The 23,664-nt window shown below is 37.7% G+C and overlaps 3 protein-coding genes and 1 long non-coding RNA gene across 4 annotated transcripts; all 4 read left to right on the forward strand.

Annotated features, from left to right (window-relative positions):
• Positions 1-4,282: 4,282 nt before the first annotated feature.
• On the forward strand, positions 4,283-4,941 carry apoc1 (apolipoprotein C-I). Its single transcript, XM_068570434.1, has 3 exons — positions 4,283-4,349; positions 4,475-4,610; positions 4,700-4,941. Exons 1-3 carry the CDS (start codon positions 4,295-4,297, stop codon positions 4,746-4,748), a joined length of 240 nt encoding a protein of 79 aa, XP_068426535.1. The 5' UTR covers positions 4,283-4,294; the 3' UTR covers positions 4,749-4,941.
• Positions 4,942-7,926: 2,985 nt separating this feature from the next.
• Positions 7,927-11,691, forward strand: LOC137781651 (uncharacterized). The gene is made up of 3 exons (XR_011077225.1): positions 7,927-11,153; positions 11,260-11,341; positions 11,482-11,691. It is a non-coding gene; the product is annotated as an uncharacterized lncRNA (long non-coding RNA).
• A 940-nt stretch (positions 11,692-12,631) lies between these two features.
• Positions 12,632-14,226, forward strand: apoa2 (apolipoprotein A-II). The gene is made up of 4 exons (XM_068570539.1): positions 12,632-12,736; positions 12,937-12,981; positions 13,372-13,603; positions 13,785-14,226. The coding sequence occupies exons 2-4, from the start codon at positions 12,939-12,941 to the stop codon at positions 13,939-13,941; spliced, it is 432 nt and encodes a 143-aa protein (XP_068426640.1). The 5' UTR covers positions 12,632-12,736; positions 12,937-12,938; the 3' UTR covers positions 13,942-14,226.
• Positions 14,227-17,331: 3,105 nt separating this feature from the next.
• Positions 17,332-18,230, forward strand: apoc2 (apolipoprotein C-II). The gene is made up of 4 exons (XM_068570599.1): positions 17,332-17,396; positions 17,701-17,763; positions 17,884-18,043; positions 18,135-18,230. The coding sequence occupies exons 2-4, from the start codon at positions 17,715-17,717 to the stop codon at positions 18,220-18,222; spliced, it is 297 nt and encodes a 98-aa protein (XP_068426700.1). The 5' UTR covers positions 17,332-17,396; positions 17,701-17,714; the 3' UTR covers positions 18,223-18,230.
• The last annotated feature ends 5,434 nt before the right edge of the window (positions 18,231-23,664 follow it).

Here is a 23,664-nt window from a genome sequence, read left to right on the forward strand (position 1 = left end):
TATCATTTCAACCTTATCTAGGCTCATACCATAATACAAGTCATGCATCTTTGCTCGGACCGGCCAATTAGCGATATTCATATTTTTTTTTGTAGAGTATGCCCACATGCATGCATATGTTTGCAAGCATGTTCATCCTCTTAAGATGCATTGAACCGCTATGTTTGTTTCTGGCAGCGAATAATTCCTCTCTCTCACCGTCGGCTATTAAAGAAATTAAAATGTGCCCAAAAAAGATATATAGAAACAATTCAGTGTGGGTCTTCCTAAATTTACATTTCATTTTTCTGACGGGTTGTATAGTGATTAAGAAAATACTTTGTGATGCTATAGGTTGCAAAAAGCCAAATTGTGAACTTTTCCTCTTGCCACACATCTGGATTGCCTAAGAGGGAAAGATAGTGGTGAATGTCCTGAACTCAGACTCACTCAAATGAAAAAAAGAAAAGTCACTGCTTATCAGACTCAGCAGGACTTTTCCTTTGAAGTGCAGAGCAGAGGCCAGTAGAGGACACCATTTGTCCCGCGTTCATCTCCTCTCCTCTCATCTGACCCCTCCACTCGAATCCATGCTGCACAATGTTGCAGCTGTGTTTTCTTTTTTTGGAAGATAAAGTAAACATAATTTGCTTCATAAAGAAACAGAAAAGAGCAGAACACGTTTTTCTGAGATTTATTTAAAACAAGGACATGGTAACTGTTTAAGAGCCACTTTGACATGTCTGAATTAAGACTAAACTATAAGATATGAATTCATGAAGATGACATGAACTGACAATTAGAGAATCAATCCAATATAATGAATGCTTGCTTTATGTCAGTAATTTTGAGTTTGCACGATGCTACAACGTCATCATCCACGGTTTGAATCGGACTGGACACTTTTGTTGGATGTCGCTCCCCTCTCTATGTTTTCACATTTCCTATTTAACTCTTCACAGAAATAAAGACAAAATCCCAGTAACAATAATCATACAGACTTGTGGCTTGGAATTGTATTAATATTTAGAGATATGCAAAATAAATGACATTGATATCTGAAAGTCAAATTATTTGTTAATTGAAGCTTCTTCGCTCTACGAGCAGCCTCATTACAAAAAAACATGTTTACCCTTTCTATCTGGGTTAAAGGGCATTGCATGTACAAATTAAAGAATGACTAACACCATGACGGGTGTTTGTCCCTCGATGATATCACTTCTTTCAGGAACCACTGTTTGGCAAATAACAGACAACTGAAACTCCTACTTTAAACTGTCTATTGTTGCACTGATCAGTCAAGGATGGAAAAACAGGAAAACCACAAGCATCAAGCGAGATCAGCACTTCTGCTCTGTCTGCTCCTATTGGGTGTCTGCTCAGCAATTTCCAAAAAAAGTCTCACAAACTAGCAGGTGCTAGCTAGCCCATGACTGCAAGTAACCCCCCAGAAACACACCATGCAGGGATTTTCTTTATTACTGCGACCCCTTTATTCTTTCCATCCTTTCCCTCCTCTTCAGAGCTGGCACACAAAATCAGTCACCACATGAGCCCTCGGTCAAACACAAAAACAGCCTTTTTGTAAGCTTGTTATTGCCAATTTGGAGCACGCAAGACGTGCACTTTCACGCCCTATGCCTCCCACAATTATTCAAGAGGAGCTTACATGCACGCAATCACAAGCTCATACATAAACCCACTGGCCACTTCATGACAAAAGAGATGGAGATTTCGTCTTTCGGATGTAATATGTGGGTGTTAAAGCACGTGAAGGCTCATTTAACTCAATTGTAGGCTATTCATTCTAGCAATAGCACGTTATAGGCCAAATTGTTTGCAATAAATTGGCATTTGGCTCTTTGCAGCAGACCACTTGGTGTGAACACAGATATCAAAGCTTCAAAGAAAGACTTCTTTGCTCTCATTCAGGTCACAGTTGGTGTGAGGGGTTATTGCAGTTCAACAAACTGTATTGTTTTTCTGTTGCACTCTAACTTATGGACCACATACTGTTTTGTCTGACTCACTTCCCTTTTAATAAGGGAAGGTCTGGCTAAAGGGAGATATCAAATGAGGTGATAGGTACTTAGTAGAGAAGTAAATGGAAAAATATACCAAATAAGAACAGGACATTACAGAAAAGACATCTGAGTAAAAGCTGACTTCTGCCCCATTAACAAAATATCTTTAGAAATGTAGGTCTTAGGAAACTATTCAAACAGCGGAGTTGACAAAAAAGAGTAAATAATCAATACACATTAAAGAATGTAACTACGATGGAAAGAAAAAAATATTGTACTTATATTCAACTATATCAGAGTTGAATGTTGAACATTTAACTGTACTACATTTATTTAACAGACATACCTACTTTTCTAAGCGATTTTTTACATCCCAGGTGAAGAGGTTAAAATTGTTAACTATTAGCAATTGTCACAAAACCAGTTGATTATTTACATTAAGAAAAATCTTTTTTGCATTACAATTTTTATTTAAAACATGCATATGGAACATTATCTTATTAAATGTGTGTCAATTTGCATACATTTCCAGAACAGCAATCTAAACATTGGATAAAGCCAGGTTAAAAAAATAAACATTCATTTTGTGACTCATGTCAGAGTTTTTTTTTCTAGAGGTTAGTGTGGGTAAAAAACATGTTTGCAATGATATTATACATTACAAACATTGTGTAACTATGCTATGAATATGAACAAACCCCATGTGAAATGTCTGATTTATATAGGAATTGAATTGTCAAATGCTAATATTTGCTGAATTTAGGAGAAATATACAAACGCAAAAAATAAAATAAAAAATGTATTTCTACCTCTACCTGAAAAAGATCTTGTGGAAGCAGAATTAGCATTACTTCTCCAAATTGACTACTGTATGAAAAATTAACAATGTTTTTGCCTGTCAGTATTGCCTTAATTAAAAGTAAAAGTATCTCTACCTTAACCAAATCCAATATTACCCTTATATGTTGAATCATAAATAATAATGATTGAATATTATAATAATATAATACTGAAACTTCTGTGAGATAATTACCTGCAGGAGCAGGTAATGCATTTCCGTCATGCAGTTCTTTTAAAGTAAAGTAAAGCATCTGAATATTTCTCACACCACCAAAGGTGTGATGTGTGCAGCTAGCTAATCTACAAGATGTGCATAAATCTCAAATATGAATTTTCATTTTGACAGTCAGGTGTATTCAGTCAAATCGGATCCTGGAGCAGGCCAGTTACTTGATATAACACATCTTAGTTAGTCATCACCAATAAATGTTAGGCTGTTTGACACGGAGCACTTGGTTAACACTTCAAGTCCAAAGGAGCTTTCTGAATAGCGCAGCTCTATTAGATATAGTGCTATCAGTGCTGAACTATGCTCCTCCTGCATCACGTCTCAACATATCTATTGACAGTGTTGCTAAGGGACACACTACGGCAACATCATGATTTTATTTTACACTAAATGTGTAACAGGGACACATGTCTGATAATAACTTAAGACATCTGACCTCTTTAGTCAGACCCTCTTCTTTGTGAACGATAAATAGATAGTGCACGCAGTGCTGGGGGATGAGCTTAGGTTCACCCCATCAGTGTGCTGACTTTACATTATGCAATTATTATTTGCTCAGTGGCGTCTTTATCATAATCAGTATCTTTTAATGCAATTACACCGGTGCTGGCCAAATCAAGAGGGCAGTTATGCCTCAAGGTCTCCACGTGGACATGTTGACTGAAGTCTGGTGTTGTACGTCACCCTCCTAAAACCGAGCGGGTTTATAAAGAGGAACACACTTAGATGCTCAAACACATTATTTTTTTCCCCTTCATCTGAAACGGACAACAGGTATGTTTGACATTTCATTTGCATCACTCTTGAACCTGGAAAAAATATCGTTGTCACTTTCCTAACCGCAGAACACCGACGCTGAAAGTATAGATACAAAACAAAAACTATAATTGACCCAGTTCACACTGTAGCCTTTTATTTCAAAAGTGTTGCTTTAACCCGGGGAGAATTGTTTCTTAGTCATGGCGAAACTTGCATGTCAACATTAATAAAATCAAATTCAACCACAAGGATATTAAGCTTTAAGTTATTAAATTGTAAAGAACGGACTGGACGTAAAGGGAGCTGTTCAGTCGCTTTGGTGCTGACGTACGTATAGCCCTTTAATATTGCTTCTCTCTTTTGATGCTTGTGCCATGTAGACGTGTTTATGTGAGACAGGAATAAACCGCAAGCTGTTTTTTTTAAAAAAAAGTTCCTTCCTCCTCAGTGAACCACCGCCAAGATGAGAGTGTACCTTGCCGTTGCCGTGCTGATGCTGGCTTTTGTCGCATACACAGGTAGGTCTTGTGTTAAAAAGGTTTATGCTTATTTATTTATTTTAATCCTTGCTGCTACGGTTTTTGTTTTTCCTCTTCCATGTCGTGTAACTTTGTCCGTCTCCGTCCATCGCTCTCTCCTCCAGAGGCTCAGGAGCAGACCATGGAGCAGAAGTTCGCTGACTTTACACAACAGGTGTCTGATGTGACCAGCAACCTGGCCGAGAAGGCCAAGGCGACATTTGAAGACATCAAAACCAGCAAATTTGCAGTGGACTCACGGTAAGCGCTCACTATAATATGGCAAACATATATAATGTACAATTGAAACATGTGTAACAAGCGTTTTTTTGTTGTCTCCTCCTCCTCAGGGATTGGTTCCAGACACAAATAGAAAAAATGAAGGAGCACTTCGCGTAAATGAACCAGGAGACACGTCCCCGGCTCCAGCCTACAAACTGCCCTCCACCCCCACCTCGGACCTCTGACCTCTTCTAACGACACATATGTGCTGACCAGATGACATAGTTACGTTGCCTCTCTGTAAAGAGATGTTTTACATAATTTTAAAATAATCTGGAAAATGTGCGATAAAGATATTAAAAAAAAATAACTGTTTGTGTTGGCATCAGTATTTTTTCATGGAAAGAAAATAAGAACTTCTGATGTACTGCATTTATAAATTCATGTTGACAAAAAGCTTTGGGCACAAAAGTATGGTCCGATATGTTACATAAACTACTGCAATTAATTAAAACACAGTGGTTAAAACACTGCAGCAGATTGACTGATTTATTAATGTATCTAAAATATTACAGGCATAAAAACACGTTTAAATAAAGGTTAAGGTTCCATTCTTTGCATTGTTTACATTAAATAACTTCATAATTTAAAAGATATAGTGCTATCGGTGCTGAACTATGGTCCTCCTGCATCATATCTCACCTTATCTGATGGACACACTCTGACCACATCATGATTTCATTTTACACTAAATGTGTAACAGGGACACATTTCTGAACATAACTTGAGACATCTGACCTCTTTAGTCAGACCCTCTTCTTTGTGAACAATGATTAGATAGTGCACACAGTGGTGGGGGATGACCTTAGGTTCACCCCATTAGTGTGCTGACTTTACATTATGCAATTATTATTTGCTCAGTGGCGTCATAATCTGTATATTTTAACCTTCCTCTTATGTTCGGGTCAGCACCAACCTGTTTTAGGTTTTAAATGCAAAAAAAGAACCACATAAAATGTGTTTATTGCTTCAATACTTTTTGAGTTTGTCAGGAGCCTCTTTTTCAACAAAATAAAACAAAAACAATTTCTTTACTAAATTATCAAATGCTCTGGTTAAATTTTTGTTGTTATGGTCGGTTTCAACTCAGTTATAAAATTAAGATTTGTTTAATTGGTTGTTGTTTTTTTGACCTTTGCAACTCTAAATATTTTTTTATGACTTTCATTTTGTGTTTGTACTAAATTTATATTGCTGAAAAATTGACTCCAAACATCATACATGTTACTATAGTTCATATTATTGAAAAAAAAACACAATACCACAAATGTATTTAAGAGATGTTCTAGTACCCCTCAGTAGTCAGGTAACACAACAGCCTTTTATTAATTCATATGATTCTCTTGAGGTTCATTTTACAATTTTTTTAATTAAAATTGAGCGGTATCCTGACAAAGAAAAGAGGCACACACCCAAAATATTAAAAGATACAACAATATTGTCATGGATAAGAAAGCCTGACAAGGTAACCAATAGATGAAAAACAAACTGGATAATAGATAATTGTGTTTAGTGTATTTTACAGCTGATTTAAGACGTGGGTCAAAACTAACCCGTGAACAGAGATGTTGGTTACAGAACACTAACACAAAACGAAGGGGCTAACCAACAGTGATACCTCAAGGTCTTCATGTTGACATGTTGACTCCAGTCTGGTGTTATGCGTCACCCTCCTAAAACACTTTTATGCTTAAACACACTAAATTTGTTTCTCGTCTGAAATGAACAACAGCTATGTTTGACATTTCATTTGCATCACTCTTGGAACTGAAACAAATATTGTTGTCACTTTACTAACCGCAGAACATCAACGCTGAAATTTTAGATACAAAAAACAACAACATTGTCCCAGTTTACACTTTAGCCTTTCCAAAAGTTTTGAACGGACTGAACGTAAAGGGAACTGTCTCGTCACTGTGGTGCTGACAGACTTATAGCCCTTTAACATTCCTTCTCTTCTGATGCGTGTAATATGTGTAATACGTTTATGTTTTGTCTTTTCCTCCTCAGGGACTGGATCCAGATGCAGTTTGAAAATATGAGGGCCAAGATGGCGTAAATGAAGCAGAAGACACATCCCCATCTCCAGCCTACAACACGCAGACCGCCCTCACCTCAGACTGATGACCCCTTCTAACGACACATGCTGTTCAGATGACATAGTTGCCTCTCTGAATAGAGATGTTTTATTTAATTGAAAATAATCTGGAAAATGTGCTATAATATATATATATATATATATATATATATATATATATATATATATATATATATATATATATATATATATATATATATATATATATATATATATATATTTATATTTATATTTAAAAAAATATTGTGGTAAGATCAGTATTTCAATAGAAAAAAAACCAGAACTTCTGATGTACTGAATTCATTAAATTAATGTTAACAAAGAGTTCTGGTGTATAAAAGTATGGTTCCAATATGTTACATAAATTACTGCAATTAATTAAAACACAGTGGTTAAAACACTGCAGTTGATTGACTGATGTATTTATCTAAAATATTACAGAGATAAAAACACAATTAAAAAAATACATCAAATACATTAATAATTTACAATATACATAACCTGATCTTATTAGGGTACAACATTTAAAGACAACATTAAAAAACTGCCATAGGTTAAATATTATAAGATTAAAAAGGTGCCAAAAAAGCTTGTGGTTAGTCATTTAAACAATGCAATCAGATGACAATCAGTGTATATTAAACCGAGGAGCCTCTGTATTTCATGCACATCTTTTTTTATCACCTAGTCCCCTTTTAATCAGATGTATTCTTTCTTTCTTGAAAAAAAAGTACATACAAGCAAACCTGTAAGATAGTACGGTCTTTTTGAAAAACTAATCAATGCTGTGAAGAAATGCAAAAGACTGCGGGGGCAATTTCTGTTGAGGCTGTATTTCACATGATGGTATTAATTCAAATCTTGCTTTAGTCGGAGTTTGCTCTCTTTCGGGGCAACTGCTGTTATCCTAATATACATGGCGGTGAATAAATCGAATCATTGGCCGAATGCATGTCATATCCGATACGATAGGTGGCGCTGTTTTTTGCATTACATGTAGTGGTGACACAGCCATCTCCGCTTGACCTCTTCACTCTTCATAATGAAGAGAACCCCGCTAGCTTCGGTGCTTGTCGGGGAGCTAGCGGCGAGCAAACGGTGAACTAGCAGCAGCGCTAGCTGGCTACATCAGGGAGCTAGCAGAGACACCCACCGAAGGTAGTATCGTCTCGTAACCCGACTTTTACGTTTGTTTGTTTCTGCCGGCCGTGACAACTTATCGTCTCTTTCGACTTCCGGGTCACGACCTGAGCGAGAGGGAGAGAGGGAGGAGGGCGGCGGGATCTTGAGCATACGCACAAACGCATTGTCCAGTTCCGACCGATTCAGCGTTTACATGCCGCGTTATTCGAATTATCAATTACAATTAAATTATCAATTCGAATAAAGGTGTTTACATGAACGGGATAATTCGATTTTAGTCGGACTAAGCCAGTAATTCGAATCATGTAACCGCGGACCATGGTCTTTTGGGCCTTGGCTGGCCCAGTAGTCTTTGAAAACTGTTTGTCAAAACAGACTTCTTAATGGCCTTAAAGAAGTTCTCGCAAATCGTTTGCAGAAACTGACTGAGGATATTAAGGACAAAGGTAATGAGCACTTTGAGGAACTTCTGAATCCTACAAACACATCTTTCGAGAAGGAGGCAGAGTTTGAAGGCTCTTTACCTTTGCAGGTCTGTTGGAGGAGTCATGTGACATTGCCCATCCAGTTGTACATGTTTTGTGGATTTGAAGAAGGCTTACAGACGCATCCCTCAGGGTGTGCTGTTGGAAGAACTGTGGGAATGCGGGGTTACTGGGTCTTTGCTACAAACCACCCGGTCTTTGTACGACCAAAGTGAGACCTGTGTCCAAATATCCTGCACAAAGTAAAAAAACGTTGGCCACCACCAGGATTCTCCCATATCACCACTCCTGTTTAAAACTTCCATAGACACAATTCTCAGGTACAGCTGTGGGGTGTAGAGGGTCTCTCTGTAGATGATGATGTGGTTCTGTTGACACCTGCAGAAGGTGACCTTCAGCACACACAGGTTGGGAGTGAGTCACTGCCCCATGGTAGGGAGGAGTTCAAGTATCTTGGGGTCTTGTTGCTTGAGCCGGACAGTTGTTTCGGTGCAGTGCCAGTGACTGACGTTTTATCTGAATTCTGTGGTAAGGTGGAGCTGAGCTGGAAGGCAAAGCTCTCCATTTACAAGTTCATCGATGTTACAACCCTCACCTATGGTCATGTGTTTTAGGTAGCGACCCAAAGAACAAGAGTTAACATACAGGTGGCCAAATTGAGCTTCTTACGTAGGATGGCTGCGCTGAGCCGGAGAGAGTGAGGAGCACAGACATCCGTAAGGAGCTCACACTAGAGTAGCTGCTCCTTCACATTGAAATGGGCGAGCCTGCTGCACCCACAGCCCAGCGCCAGATAAGTGGATAGTAAATGGATGGATGTGGGGACACATTAAATAGAAAAAGATTTAAAAAATGTTTTAAACACAATCATTCCTGAACTAACCACTGATTGGTCAGAACGTTATGGATTTACAGTACTTTGACCAACTTATAATAGGGTCTATATCATATTAATTGGCACTGAAGCTGATCACTTAACCAAAGAACAGCCAGCAGTATCTGGTGGATAATGTAATAGCTGGTACCAAAGGGCAAGTGCCAACATGGCTGCTTTTCTGCCATTTCACAATTCCTGGGCTAAAGTCAGTGTTTATGCTGGGTTAATAATCCACCAGTTCATTGAAATCTGTTCCTGTGAAGAGAACATAGTGACAGAGTTCAGCAGCTGTTGTGCAGAGGTCACAGGTTATGCTTGTATTGCATCAGGTGTGTGGGCTGAAATTATACTCACATCACTTTCACTTCAATTAGTTTAGTCATTTGGTTCATTATTTTCAGCTATCGGACTGATTAGAGAGTCCATTGTTCATGTTAAAAGAACTTTGTGCTTCAACTGTTCAACTGAAAATCTTCTTCCTGATAACCTGCCTAATCTAAAAGCAACTTGACCCTAAATGTAATATGTTAAGTATTTCTAACTTTCTAAAAGTTAGTTATGCTGTTAAATGACAGCAAAGAAGGGGCACTACAATTTTAAAAATATATACAGTTTATATAATATTTTGACCCTTAACACAATTGTATTCTTAGCCAAACAAAATACTAATATAATACATTGTCTATATTTTGTGTAATATAAAATAAATTGTATTTATTAAATGTACATATTGTATAATAAATATACCTTTACTGGGAGGCTGAAGTCATGTCAGGGACGCATACACATGCACTTGCACACATACACAAGCACACGTACACGCACGCACACACACACATACACACACACTACTACAGGCTAGTACAGATGTGTAAAGCCAAACACACCATTTAAAAACAAGGAAATATCTCAATACCAACTGTTTAGACAGCTGAGAGATCAGGTTTGTGCGACGTTATGAACTCAAAACCAGAACGTTCAGCAGGCCTGGAGCAAAGGACATTTTATGGATTTTGTTGTGGACTCTGCCCACAGAAATGTTCGCTTGGCTGAACATGTTTGACCCCATCCTGCCATCCCCCCTCTTCTAAAAACCATGGTTCCACTGCCAGAACAGAGACTTTGACTGGCCTGTATACATATCAGCCCCCGCCAAATGGTTTGAGTTGTCTGATTCAAAGGGCACTCGGACAGTTAGTGAACTCAGCTAATGTTGATTTTGAAAAGATATCAAGGGTTCAAGATCTGCAAGTCGACCATTAACATTGTGGTCCATCACAGAACCTTCTATAACAGAAACTTCTGTGATGCATGAAAAACAATGAAAATAAGTTTGCATGTGAATCTTAAAAGTCAGTGTTCTGTGTCTTTGAAGTATTATAAAACATAAATTGAATCTCTCTAAATGTGCATTTTCTGTGCATTTCCTGTGCAAAATGTTTTTCCAAAGAGAAAGTCAGAGAGAAAGAAGAACCCTTCTTTGTGTTGTTTTCAACACTTTAATCAAAGACCTGCTGCTTTGCTGTCTCTCAGATTTTCATCAACACAATGATGAAAAAACAGCAGATGAATGGTCATCCTATCTGGACCAATGTTTATGCTGTTGCGGTCACCTTATACAAATACAAATAGAATGGCTTGATAACACTTGTTTGATTCAGCTCCTGTTGACCAGAGCCAGAGGAAAAGGTAAAAAAAATACCCTTCACTCCTACGTTTGTGGTGATGTTAATGAACAAATTCAAATGTTTTAAAATAATTAGTTTTATTTGAAATTGTGATGATTTTATTATTAAAAAGGGACATAATGCGCTAGTTTACCATGATACAACTATATGACAACTAAACCGGTGAGTTGTGTTTCTCACGGCAGATGCATGTGAAAGAGCTTGTTTTCGGTCTCGTCTTACTAATGCAAGGTATGGCTTTAAATTAATTATTCTACTTCCTCAGTTTCAGTTCCTTTTATTTCTGAACTTGTTGCGTCTTTGGCTATTTTTGGCTAACAAACATCCTTCTCTGCAGCATGTGGCCCGCTTCTTGCCCAGAATCAGGGCCTAAATCAGGACTCTCCAGGACTACTGAGCAGGCTGGTGGAGAAAACCAGGTATCATGACCAGCATCATCATTATCAATGCAATCACATTGGATCTCTGTAAATGATTGCCAGTTATCAGAATTGTTCATTTATTTTGTTTGCGGGCACATAGAGTAAGTCACAAATTTGTGAACTTTTGCATCTCATAGGGAAGCCAAATCTAAGGTCCAGGATTTCGGAGAACCAGTGGTGAGCTTTATTGGTGCTTACTATGCAGACCACATCCAACCAGTGACTGACAGATACGTCGCATGGGCCTTTAACCTCAAAAGCTCTGTGTGGAAGAAGATCCAGAAAACCATTGAAATTTACACGCCAATTTAGACAACTAATGCAACTGATGTCAAAACTAAAGGAAAGCTGACAAATAAATGAATATTCTTACCACATGGCATATCTGCAATTATTACCATTCAATGCTGAACTGATCATATCTAAAGGTTTCATCGAGCTTTGCTGGTTAGGTCAAATACAGAAATAATCTCTAATAAACCCCTGTCGCTGCATGGGTCCCACTTGTCCTGCAAGAGAGGCAAAGAGAGAGGGCGGACGTTTAATGGCAGCAATGCATACAATTACTGAATTTGATACTGAATGAGTTACATTAAGTTTAGCTATTGAACAAATACTTCTAACTAGTTTTAGATGTTTTAAGTGTTACTCTTTCCCAAAATCTGGAAGTATAGGACACATGGAAAAAGTATCAATATAAAATCACAGAAGAACAAGAAACATTTTTAAAATGTTGTAAAAAGTGTGTTTTTTAACCCTGCAAGGACGCTGTCTCGGGCTATGAGGGTGAGAGGGGAAAGAAGAAATCCCAGCATGCACTGGGTACATAAAGTACAGTGTGTCTACACATGTCCTATTCGGTTGACCTGCTGCCCATTTGCCTCTGATCTATCTCTGAGCAGGTATTGTGAAATTATTCTGATTAGCTTTTAAAGAAATATTGATATAAAAATATATTTTACTGCAGCAGGTTACAACACATATGTGTCTTTCAACGTTCTTTGCCATATCAGACGTAACGATTTTGACACGCATGCACTATAGGACGTTTTGCGAACCCACACCCAAACAAACGTATTATCAGTAGGACTCCAAGTGCATCGGCATATGAATACAGATAAACTTTCATTTGAGGAACGTTGCATAAGTCCTATTTCAACATGCAATATTTAAAGTGAATATCATGTTCACTGGACTTTGTTTAGGTGAGATGTCATGTATGCGAGGGTGCATGTGCAAGCGTGTGTGTACGCGTGTGTATGCTCATCAGATGACGTTTGTTTGCAGTCCCCCCCTATATCATCCAGTCCAGATGTGAGCTCCCAGTTACAGACGACTCACTTTCAGAGCAGACTGTCACTTCTTGGATCCGTACGTCCAACACAACCGCAGGTAATCCCTCTTCTTACTGCAGCAGCATTTGCAGCATTTCTTTTCTAAAGCTACTTTTGAATACATTTCACTAAAACCTTTTTTGTTTGTAAAACATTAAGGTATATCATTTTTGCAGTTTCATCTTTGTGTTTATCATTTGTGTTTACTGATTATTATATATATTGAATCACCAAACTTTTTCTTTTCTTTTGTTGCAGATATGAATGCAAAATACGCCGTGGCACTGATCCTCGCCCTGCAGGGTAAGGCAACATACTAATACAATCTAAACATTTGCAGTGTATGGATTTTGATTTTCAACTAAAGCTTTATATTTAAAAAATATCCAAATTGCAAAACCTTTTGAAGCAAAATGTTTTAAATGTAAATTATTTTCAGGGCTCTTCAATTCTTTAAAAAAAAATTAAATCGAACATGTTTTCTATTGCATTCGTTGCATTCAAGTTACCAAGAGTATTATGAAGATATGCAAAGCAGCTTTTATTGGGTTCTTTGATAATTTTCCCAAAGCAATAATTCACATCGATAGCTTTTTCAAACTAACACCCCTTAATGCTCTTTCGACTGATGCCCATTTGTTTAATTTTTGACCACACGATCATAACAATCCTATCTTTCTGATTTCACTCCAGTCTCCATGAGCCTGTGTCAGGTTCCCACACCATCGGCGGATCTTGTCGAAAAGTATGATTCCATGAAATCTGTGTTCTACAAGAGGCTGCTGAATGCTTTCGGCAAGCTGCAGGTCGCCGCTGCCCCGATGATGGAGAAAGCTGGAGGTAGCGAGCATGGACAGGTTGCCAAAGACTACGTTGAGGGGCTGCAGACCAAGCCTGAGTTAAAAGCCCTCGTCAAGGTTGCAACGTAAGTGTTCACTGAGAACTACTCACGCTGTGAATGTCCTGTCTTACAAATGTGCTGTAAAAACCCAATTTCTATTTAGAATAGACTTACACATGAAATGCAAGTTGGTTTTCTGGGCAGTGGATTCATCTTTTTATTCTGGAGATTTATTAAAATCATCTGTCTTCCCGGATTTGTGCAGCGGCCTGGGCCAGGAAGCAGGTCCCTTGGTGGACAAGGCTCGTACCACAGTGCTGGGCCTGTACGGACACTACGTCCGCCCCCATGTCGGAGACGCTCTGAGCGAAACCATCGACCATATCAAGGTCTACCTGGACAAATTCTTGCCCGCCGAGTAAAGAAGACCCACTGGAGCAAGGCGCCTGTCAGTAGCCTGTGATAGATCATAGATCAGAGAAACTACACCTGTTTAGGCTAAGAAAAGTGATGCACAATGCAAATACAATCCTTTGCCTCTTTTCAAATAATATCTTTTGCCAAATCATGCAGAGTTAAAAGCAAGTCGAACACAACCTATGCAAATTGTGCATGTACAGTATTATGTGTTTGATACACTAACCAAAGTCTCTGTGTGATTGTGTTTGTATATGTGTGAGTGTGTTCATTAAAATGAACGGAAACTACATGAGATGTGCTTCTTTGTCAAAAGATTTAAGGTTTTACTTCAACAGTTGATATCATAAAGCTTAATTTTGTGGCATAAGTTATCCTCTTAACACTACTTAATGAACGAACACAAGTTGTTCTAGGCTCCACTAGTCATAGTTATAGTTTATAATAGTGTTTTATAACTAACTTTTATTTAAGTTATTTAAAAAAAAAGAAAAAAAATCTCAATTTGTTATCATATACATTAAGATTTTCCAATCAAAAATGGTGAGGCTGTTTTTTAATATCAGCTGCAATTCTGATACAATTGTAATTCGTAATGAATGCGTTATAACATATGAAGTTGTGTTTTTCAAAAGTATATATTTTCAAACTTTCTCACCAGAGCTCGTCTATCAGTTTGGGCCCAGTATGTTAAATGGTTAATGCCGACAATCTGTTCATTCTTATGCTACATTTAACTATCGAAGCATAGAACCACATGGACTATTCCTCCAAGAGTCATATTTACTAGATATGAAGGTGTTGAAGACACTTTTTTTTCACAGTCAGCAATGAATCACAACTCAATGAAGCATTTATTTTATTTAGTGTTAATAGACATTAGCAGTTGGCCGAGTCTGATGTCGTTTTGAATGATGACTTGCAGTGTGAACGCAGCAGGATGTGCTGTTCTTCAGTTCTGTATCATTTCAGACATTCTGGTGATTATAACTTTCTAAGCATTTTGATTGAATATTAAAAAAACCTCCCGACTGTAATTACAGAGTTCTAGACGTGACGCAACAACACTGTTGTATTGTACATGTGTACGGCTCAAATATGCAGTTTAATGTCGTCTCTTGCTGAGCCAAATCATCACAGCTCTCTCAGCTGGATTCAAAGAAAAGCTCAAGCTGTCTGACGGTTTGAATCCCGCTCTGCTCACACTCAGGTCACAAGCAGCAGGACATTGACGTTTCCATGACTTTAAACCACATTTCTATGAGCAAACATTATGTGAAATCTCCGTGTATACATAAAAAAGTGAATAAATGTAGTATTTAAACTGTCAATGAGAATTCCAAATCACAGTACACCTGAAATGACACAAATGAATGAGAGACAATAGTTTGATTGAAAACAATTCAACAAATAAACATTTATATCGATTGGGAGTATGCCTGGTTAAATTTTAAGCGTCTTTATTTAAAACATGCTAATTATTTCAAACAAAGTAAATTAACAATATGAATGTAACACATTTCCATGATTTTTTTAAAACTTTTGGGATTTTCTTTTTTTTTTCAGGGACTTTTGTCTGAAAATAACCATTTTAAAATTCCATGACTTTCCCAGGTTTTCCATGACTGTAAGAACTCTGAAAATACATCAAACACAAGAAGCTCTCACCTTTGATATAAAGGTTTTATGATATATAAGTTTCATGATTAATAAGTTTCATGATTTATAATTTTCATTATTTATGAGTTTCATGAATGTAATTTAAGTCATTTAAATAAATAAATGTCTATGAACAACATTTCATAATTCCTGAAGCAAACAAAGACATACATATAAATGCAATCCGATATACATGAATATGTCAGTCATTAAAGGTCAATGAACCAATTATTATTTTTTTTACTTTCAAAGGAGATTTTTCAATCGATTACTTTGATTTATTTCAGGGGACCACACGTTGTGCTCGCTCAATAATTATTGTGCTGTTGTTTGGTCTCAGTCTGTACGATAACCACAGCACATCATTTATCATATGAAAGATGGAAAGAAAAAGGGCGACGAAAAAAAGGTGGCAATTGGAAATACAAGTTCCCTGAAATAAACAAAAGTAATGTTTTTTACACACACAAAAAATTATCTCTTTATTTAAGTATTTTAACTCATTGAGTATATGTAATTCCATGAATGTATCGGTACATGTATTGCTTTATTCATGTATTTGAGGATTTCTTGAAATATTTAATTATTTATCTATGGATTTATTAAAATTGACTGAAATGGTAGGAGCGTTAATCTCATTAATTCAGAAAAAAGAAGAGAATCAGCTCTTTTTTTCTCGCGATAATAATCTTTTTGATTCAGAAAACAGAGTTCATGTTTTTGACTTCCTAATAAATGGATTACGCCTCCGTACAAATGTTCTGCCATGGCAAACAAAACAGGAATTTGCACATATTTACCGTCCTCAAGGCTAAAAGAACTAATCAATCACAGGAAAAGATAAACAAATTGACAAACAATGTATTAATTAAAAATAACATCAACATAATTGTAAATGAATTAACAAACATAAAGTAATGTTACTATATAAAAATAAACACAATTCATATGAGCAAACCACGAACAACAGAAAATCACCAAAACCAAATGAGTTGCACTTTGTACTCCTAGTTTAAAAAAACAAAAAAATAATGCTTTTCACATTTTGCCTTTGTCTACAAATCTTGTGCGAAAACAATTGTTTCTCAATTTCTGATTAACCCACTGATGACTGGAAGTTGGTCTGGGATCTTTGACACAGACAAGTGGAAGAAAGAACATAAAAATAACCCCAAATGACCTTTCATTAAAAAAAAGAGCTGCAAGGTGTCTTTTAACTGGTGCCAAGTATATATTGACCTAATGTGACCTAAATGTTTCACAACTCAAATTAGCCGGATGACGTGTTTAACACACTGTAGACATCGTGCCATCTTAGTAGGACTTAGGACTATTGTAATGTGACAAGAACGCAACACCAACATTGTGCAAGTAACAAGTTCCTCCTCCTCGTGGAGGTTGTGGTCAGGGCAACGTGGAAGAATGTGCTGCATTAATGAACTGTGAACCTAATCAATGGGAAATAATTGATCCGGGTGTATTCATAGGTGACGTGGAAACACACAGAGTTCATGGGACATGTACCAACATGATGCCCCCCTTCAGCCCCTGTGCTTATGAAATCCACTCAGTGGCTTTTGATGATGTTTTAAGCCCTTTAGGTTAGCCAAAGATAGCCACGCTGGTTTTATCAAGACACAATGTCACACACATTGCCAGAATCACACACCGGGCAACAGCACAGGTTTATCTTCCACCGAGTGCACTTTGGCTCCCGGAGCGACAAGTCAACACATTCTCACTCCTATATAAACAGGTTGGCCAGTGGGGCCTCTTACTCTGTTTTCTGAAGAGGAATACAGTGAGTACTGACACTTTTACTTGAGTCTTCTTCAGCCTTTTGAATGTTAAATGAGAAACTTTCAAAGAAAATGTATATTTAACAACATAACATGCATGTTTAACATAATTCTAAATTTAGAAAACCGTTGTTATTTGAAGGCTAGAAGAGTAAAAAAGACATAGACAGTTAATATCAACACAAATCTATCAGCACAAATCTATCCGCTACCTCTGAGTGGAGAAATGGATTTGACAATGTCTCACCCTAGTGGATAAAGTGAGGTAAGCTTTTAAACGTCTCTTTCTTTTCTCTGCTCTTATAGATACGAGTGACAGCATGAATAAGCTCCTGGTCGTTACTGTGCTGGTTGCGCTCCTCGCTCTCAGTAAGTGCCTTTTCAGACCATGACATTTAATACGGAATTGGATGAATCAGTGGTCATAATATGTGTTGTTTCACTGATAAAATGTGGTACCCTTTGACCCCTCTGGACTGTTTTGTGCAGGCACTGAAAGCTTCCGTCTGCCGAGGCAGGTTAAGGAGGTGGAGCCGGGCACGCTGACTAAGATTTCAGACACCGTCAAGTCCTACTATGACAGTGCCGTCAACACTGCCAGTGGATACCTGGATAACATCAAGGGCCTGAAGCTGGAGGAGAAGGCAGCGTAAGAGATGTTCAACACAGGTTCTTTGATGCAGTTTTAAAAAGGGAGACTTTGTATTTGAAACCTTTCTTTTCATTTGTGTCGCCCACAGGAACCTTTACACTGACACTACCACAGTCCTGAGTACCTACGCTGGCATTGCACACGACCAGTTGTACCACATCTTTTACCATAATTAAATAAAAACTGATCCCTAATGACCTCATCTACCTTTTCTGACAGCGTGAGAACTTCCAAGCTCCACAAGATGAGGTCCATTTTTGACATTTTGAACTTGTATCTCACCTCACCCAAGCTGTAGAACGTACAAAAGACACCTTAAAAATGGTGGACCCTTTGCTCTTTGTGGCGCAACATGGACTGTGATTCTTCGACAAAACAACAGCTCGCACAGAGGAACATGAAAGAACATGTTGGTGGGCGGTGACATAACACCTTATCAAGTATACAACACATTTATCCCTCGGTCTCAGAGTTGAGAAACAACCAGCCATCAAAATAAATACAAATAGTTAAATGATCTATCGCCACCTACTGGTGTTTTCAGTCATCCCTTATCTGGATACATTTTAATATGTGAGTCATATTTTGAAATACAATATTTATACAAAAAACTTTTGTCTGTGGTGGATAAATGTGAATTGAGTTTAGAGTTTGATTTAGTACATTGTGCATATTTCTCCTTTCTTGCTGTGTTAGACCTGCGTTTTCCTTTATCTGACTGGTGCAAAGGATCACGTGTTTATGTCTGTATGAATCTGCAATGACTCGGCAAGCTTTCATTAGCACACGCAGCACAAGAACAGAGACTTCTGTTGCAATTAATAATGGATAAAAAGAAACAACATGCGATGCGTAAGCGCAGAGAACCCGTCACAGATGAATAAACAACAAAACCCTTTTTCTTTTGAGCATTCAGCAGAGCCGTGATGTAGGGATGTTTAGATTTTTAATTAGTTTGTGAATCTACAACACGTGGCCTTTTCTTGAGCTACATCCAAAATAAACATGAGAGGTATATTTGTATATTTGCATCGTTGATAAAAAATATGTACGTGGTGGTTGGTGGACACCAGAAAAACAACACAAAACACGATTACTGCGACTATACAACTACTCTTATACACTCCAATAATTAAGATATAGTGCCACATGTACATCCTTGTGTTCACAGCTATGTTGGTATTGTTTCAGAGTCTGAATCAATTTGGAAAGAACTGCACGCTGTGTTTGACATCAGAAAGTGTGTCAAATGTTTTCTCTCAGCTGCCGACTGTGATCAGATTTGGCTTTGAAAGTAATATGATTTTATCCGTGGGCATCTGCAGCTGCTGCAAAGCAGAGAAAAAAACAATTATCTCCATCGCACCGCACGGGAAGAAAACTGCTCTGGCAAATCAAACTCGTGGTGTGTTTCTGAGATGTGGTTTGATTACTTGGATTCCTTCCTACTTTAAAGTGAATGCATTCGTCCAGTTGTGCTGGGAAGGAACGAGTAGGAGTCACCATGTGCTCTGTTTCACCTCTGGACCTTTCGAGTGAGTATTGATGTGGGTGTCTGTGTATAAAAGTTTACTATTATATGGATAGAAAACTACTTGAAATTGCTGTGATATGCCTCTCTTCTAATATGTCATATGTGAAACATGTTGTATGCATATATAGTGCAAGTGGTGTATTTTAATTTCAGTGGAAACCCCCTAAAAACAATTGCTCCCTCGCTTCAGGGGAGACACTACAGGTGAATAGGTTAAACATTTCAACTCACAGATACATTAGTATCTATTGGTCTATCTATCACGGTTCATTGCTAACATTGAGACTGAAATTATTTTTTGTATCCAAGTTTTTATTTTATGTTAAAATATGGCAATCAGACATTTTCAAATGTGTTTTTGGTGAATTCAGGAGAAATCTCTAGATGCTGTTTGACAAACTGTAATAAATGTAACACTAAATGTGTATTTGGGATGTTTTCTCTCCACTAACCTGAAAAAAGGCCCCAAATCTCTAAATTGCGCATTATCTTGCCATAAGCAAAATGACTCCACCAGCATTATTCTTGATGCATAACTGCAACAAAGCACTTGACAAGAGCGAATTAGTAGGAGCCGTTTTCCAGGTCTTCGGTTCATCAATCTTAAGGCCTTCAAGGTTATGGCTTCTTTGACTCTCTGTCGCTCTTATAAGAAGGCAAAAAGTAAACTACATTGGCTATTTTTCTTATTGGCTGATACTTGTTATGTTGATAAATGACAATTAGTTATCCCCAAATCTTAAACACATTTTATTAAAACATACAGTTATGTATAGAGCTTCTGTAGAATTGAGCAAGTTATCCAACAATATTAGAGAATCCAATCTGCATTTAGAATCAAATGCAGATATACTTAAAGCAGACTGTATGACTGGCTCTTGTCATGAATATTCTACATGTTTGTGTGTTTGGTCATTTTGTTGTAACTGTAATCCTTGCCTTTAGTTTGTTGTTGTTTGTTATGTGATAATTTCATCAATTTTATTTAATTATTGATAGTTTTGAACCTTGCTTCCACAGTTGTATTATTGTTTTACTTGTATATCTTTTAACATGTGGACCCGGAAGATTAGTAAGTGCTCCGGCAGAAGCTAATGGTTAATCGATGGCATAAACTAAATAAATAAACAGACTGTTCTCTTTACTTAGACCAAAAAGGAGAAAATAATATCATATTCAGTATATGTTAAAGACTCAAAAGGAACAAAAAACAATCAGAAAATATCTTGTTTTCCCAAAAGGGAAATTTGGAGTTGTGCAATCTGTGATATTTCAAGACAATCGTCTTAAAATTGGACCATGGTAGAGTATTTCTTACTTGCTAAGCAGCAGTGGGCATACTGTCTCCACCCATAGCTCCTTAATTAGTACTTCTTGAGCTACAAAAGCTTTTTTAATTGATCTATGACCCTATTATTAATTTTAGAGTGCACTTAGCACAAACTAACCATAAAAATGTCTTTAATATATCAGAGCTAAAAGTATCTGTACACAGCAAATCATTTGCTATGAAACCAAAACACGGAAACTGGAACTGCAATCTGTTGTGTCCGAACATGATCTTTCATACACCATAAATAACCGTCTTCATTCTCCCTTGAAAACAAGGTGAGTGACTCTAACTGAACATATTGTTAAAAATGTCTCTGATAAGGTTATTGCAGGGATTGGACTGGAAATGATGCTAGATAATAATAAAACAGTCTGTTCCTCTTACTGTCCTCTAAAAAGCTTGCAGGTACAAAGACGCCGGACTAACAGGCTGGGGATGCACCATTCCAAGTCAATGTAGTGGATTTAAAAGAGCTACTGTGGCTTTAACGCCTCATTAACTTGTCCCCCCAAATGAGTATAACTGAAGCAAAGCCAGTGTTCCCTAATCCAGTTTAGAAGTAGTCTGTCCTACAATATTTCTGTTCCTGATCAAACTAAAGGCCTCCTGTAGAGCTTTTCCTGTAATAGTCATTAACATGCATTATGTGCATCTCTGAAGGATACATGCTGATGTCACTCATCAAACCAACACAACAACCTGACTATCTGGATGGATGTATACCACAAGAAAGTATTGTCTAAATAGTACTTTGAATATAATTTGGGAGAACTGACCCTTTACATGGGAGAAGAGATGCTGCTGGGTATTTGAGGGGCAAAAAGTGAATCTCTATAAGCATTAAGTCACACACCACAATAACAACCCAAACACTGACAATCTGATCCATGATGGTTCATATAACTACATAAACCTGTCAGGCTGAAGTCCATCAGTGCAGTGTTATGGATGCTTGCTAGCTTGCCTTGCATGTTGAAATCTTTGCTGTAAACATTGGTTACAAGTTCCAAAAATAGTTCCCTTTGGAATTAAATATACATGGAGTGACACCAGGGAACAAGTAGGATGTAGGACCACTCGCTTTATAGCAGGAAACATTTATCACACACTTAGGCCCAATGAAAGACAGAAATACAAAAGACTTTTACACTTTCATCATGACTCAGGGAAATGTTACCGTGTGGTAAGCAGGTGGATTCTTGCTAAAAAGCAAATCCATATTCAGGTCATTGCATCGCTAACAAGACATGAACATTCTGTTTTAATAAAAATGGCTCTTTTTAATCAGACGACTTTCAAATTGCCTGTCAAAATGCCCAGTCAGTGATGAGCACTAATTAAAAGAGCTAGACCTTGAAAATAGTATTTACACAAGGTTTAGACCGTAATGCTCCAGTGCAAGAATTGCTAATGCATAATTCTGGGTAGTAATAAACCTGAAGAGGGGAAGGAAGGAAGCCTTTGTCAACGAATGAGAGCCGGATCGATGAGTGAGTGTCCAGAATACATCACGGTCCTCATTGTACTCATGTTTCAAATCAACTACAAATTAAGTACTTATTGAATTAATTAGTAATAATCTACTTTCCTGTTGTTGCAAACAGATGAGCCTTCTAACCTCCTGAAGTGTGTATCTGTGCCTGTTGTGGATGACCAGACATAAATGCGTTCCTGGAGTTCCTGTTCTGGAGCCTGATGGGCCGGACAAGCGAACACAGATAACGGCATGGTGAGCACGGTCAAAACACAAAGAAGCTGTGGATCCCACTGCTGCATTTATCTGCTTTTCCACTGGTGTACATTTCATTTGAACTCACCTACTAACTTGCATCCATTTCCTATCAACCACCACCATCATCATAGTCTCCTATTCTCTCTCCAGCATGATGGCGGCAGTGTGATGGCGGCATGTGATGGCGTGCGATGGCCAGCTGCAGGGTGTGCAGTGGTTTAGTCATGGCAGCAACCGAGCTGACCCCTGACACGACATCATGAAGCCTCAGAGAGACATTTATTCACAGACTAAATGTAAACACTATAAAACCCTTTTATAAACACTGCTCCTCTTTTTCATGGGACAGTTCAGTGTTGTAAAAACTGGGCTGAAACACAAAGTTTAGGGGTTTCCCTTTCAGCCAATTAAGTGAGACACAGCATTTGTTTTTGTCAAAGATTAGATGACACATATATATAAACATATTCATAAACGTAATGCAGCAATCTCAAATCACGCAAAACCTATGCTCAGCTGCAAAGAAAAATGTGAAAAGATGTTTGCAAACTAGGTATAAACAACAAAAAATAAAATGTCAAGTGTTCAGGGACTTTATGTTTTATTCATGAACTTTAGTGCACCCTATTCGATTCCTCATTTCCCCTCATTTGCTTCAGCAAAAGAGTTTCCACAGCTGGCTAATAGCTGCTGCTAATTAGCTCAGATTCTTTTCAGAGAACATCATGACTTTACAAATGTTGATGTGTATGTGACAGTAAGAGTGAATTCATCATGGCAGCGGATGTTTGTGTTGTTCCACATGCTGAACAACACAACCACTCGTCTTTCTCCTTGATTAAGGACATATCGTTTGTATTATTTGTGAGACAAGATAAAGGACAAATAAGGACAATCCCAAAAATGATAGGTTGCTCTAATCCATATTTGTTACATTAACAAAAACAAGGTAATTGGAGAGAGGTTGCTCGTGGTGAGCGAGTCGCTGTGGTCTAGTTTTACGGCTCGCAACTTTAACA

Source organism: Clinocottus analis, unplaced genomic scaffold (genome assembly GCF_023055335.1).
Source record: "Clinocottus analis isolate CAN_PGR_092001 unplaced genomic scaffold, fCliAna1.0.p SCAF_9, whole genome shotgun sequence".
NCBI classification, from domain to species: Eukaryota; Metazoa; Chordata; class Actinopteri; order Perciformes; family Cottidae; genus Clinocottus; species Clinocottus analis.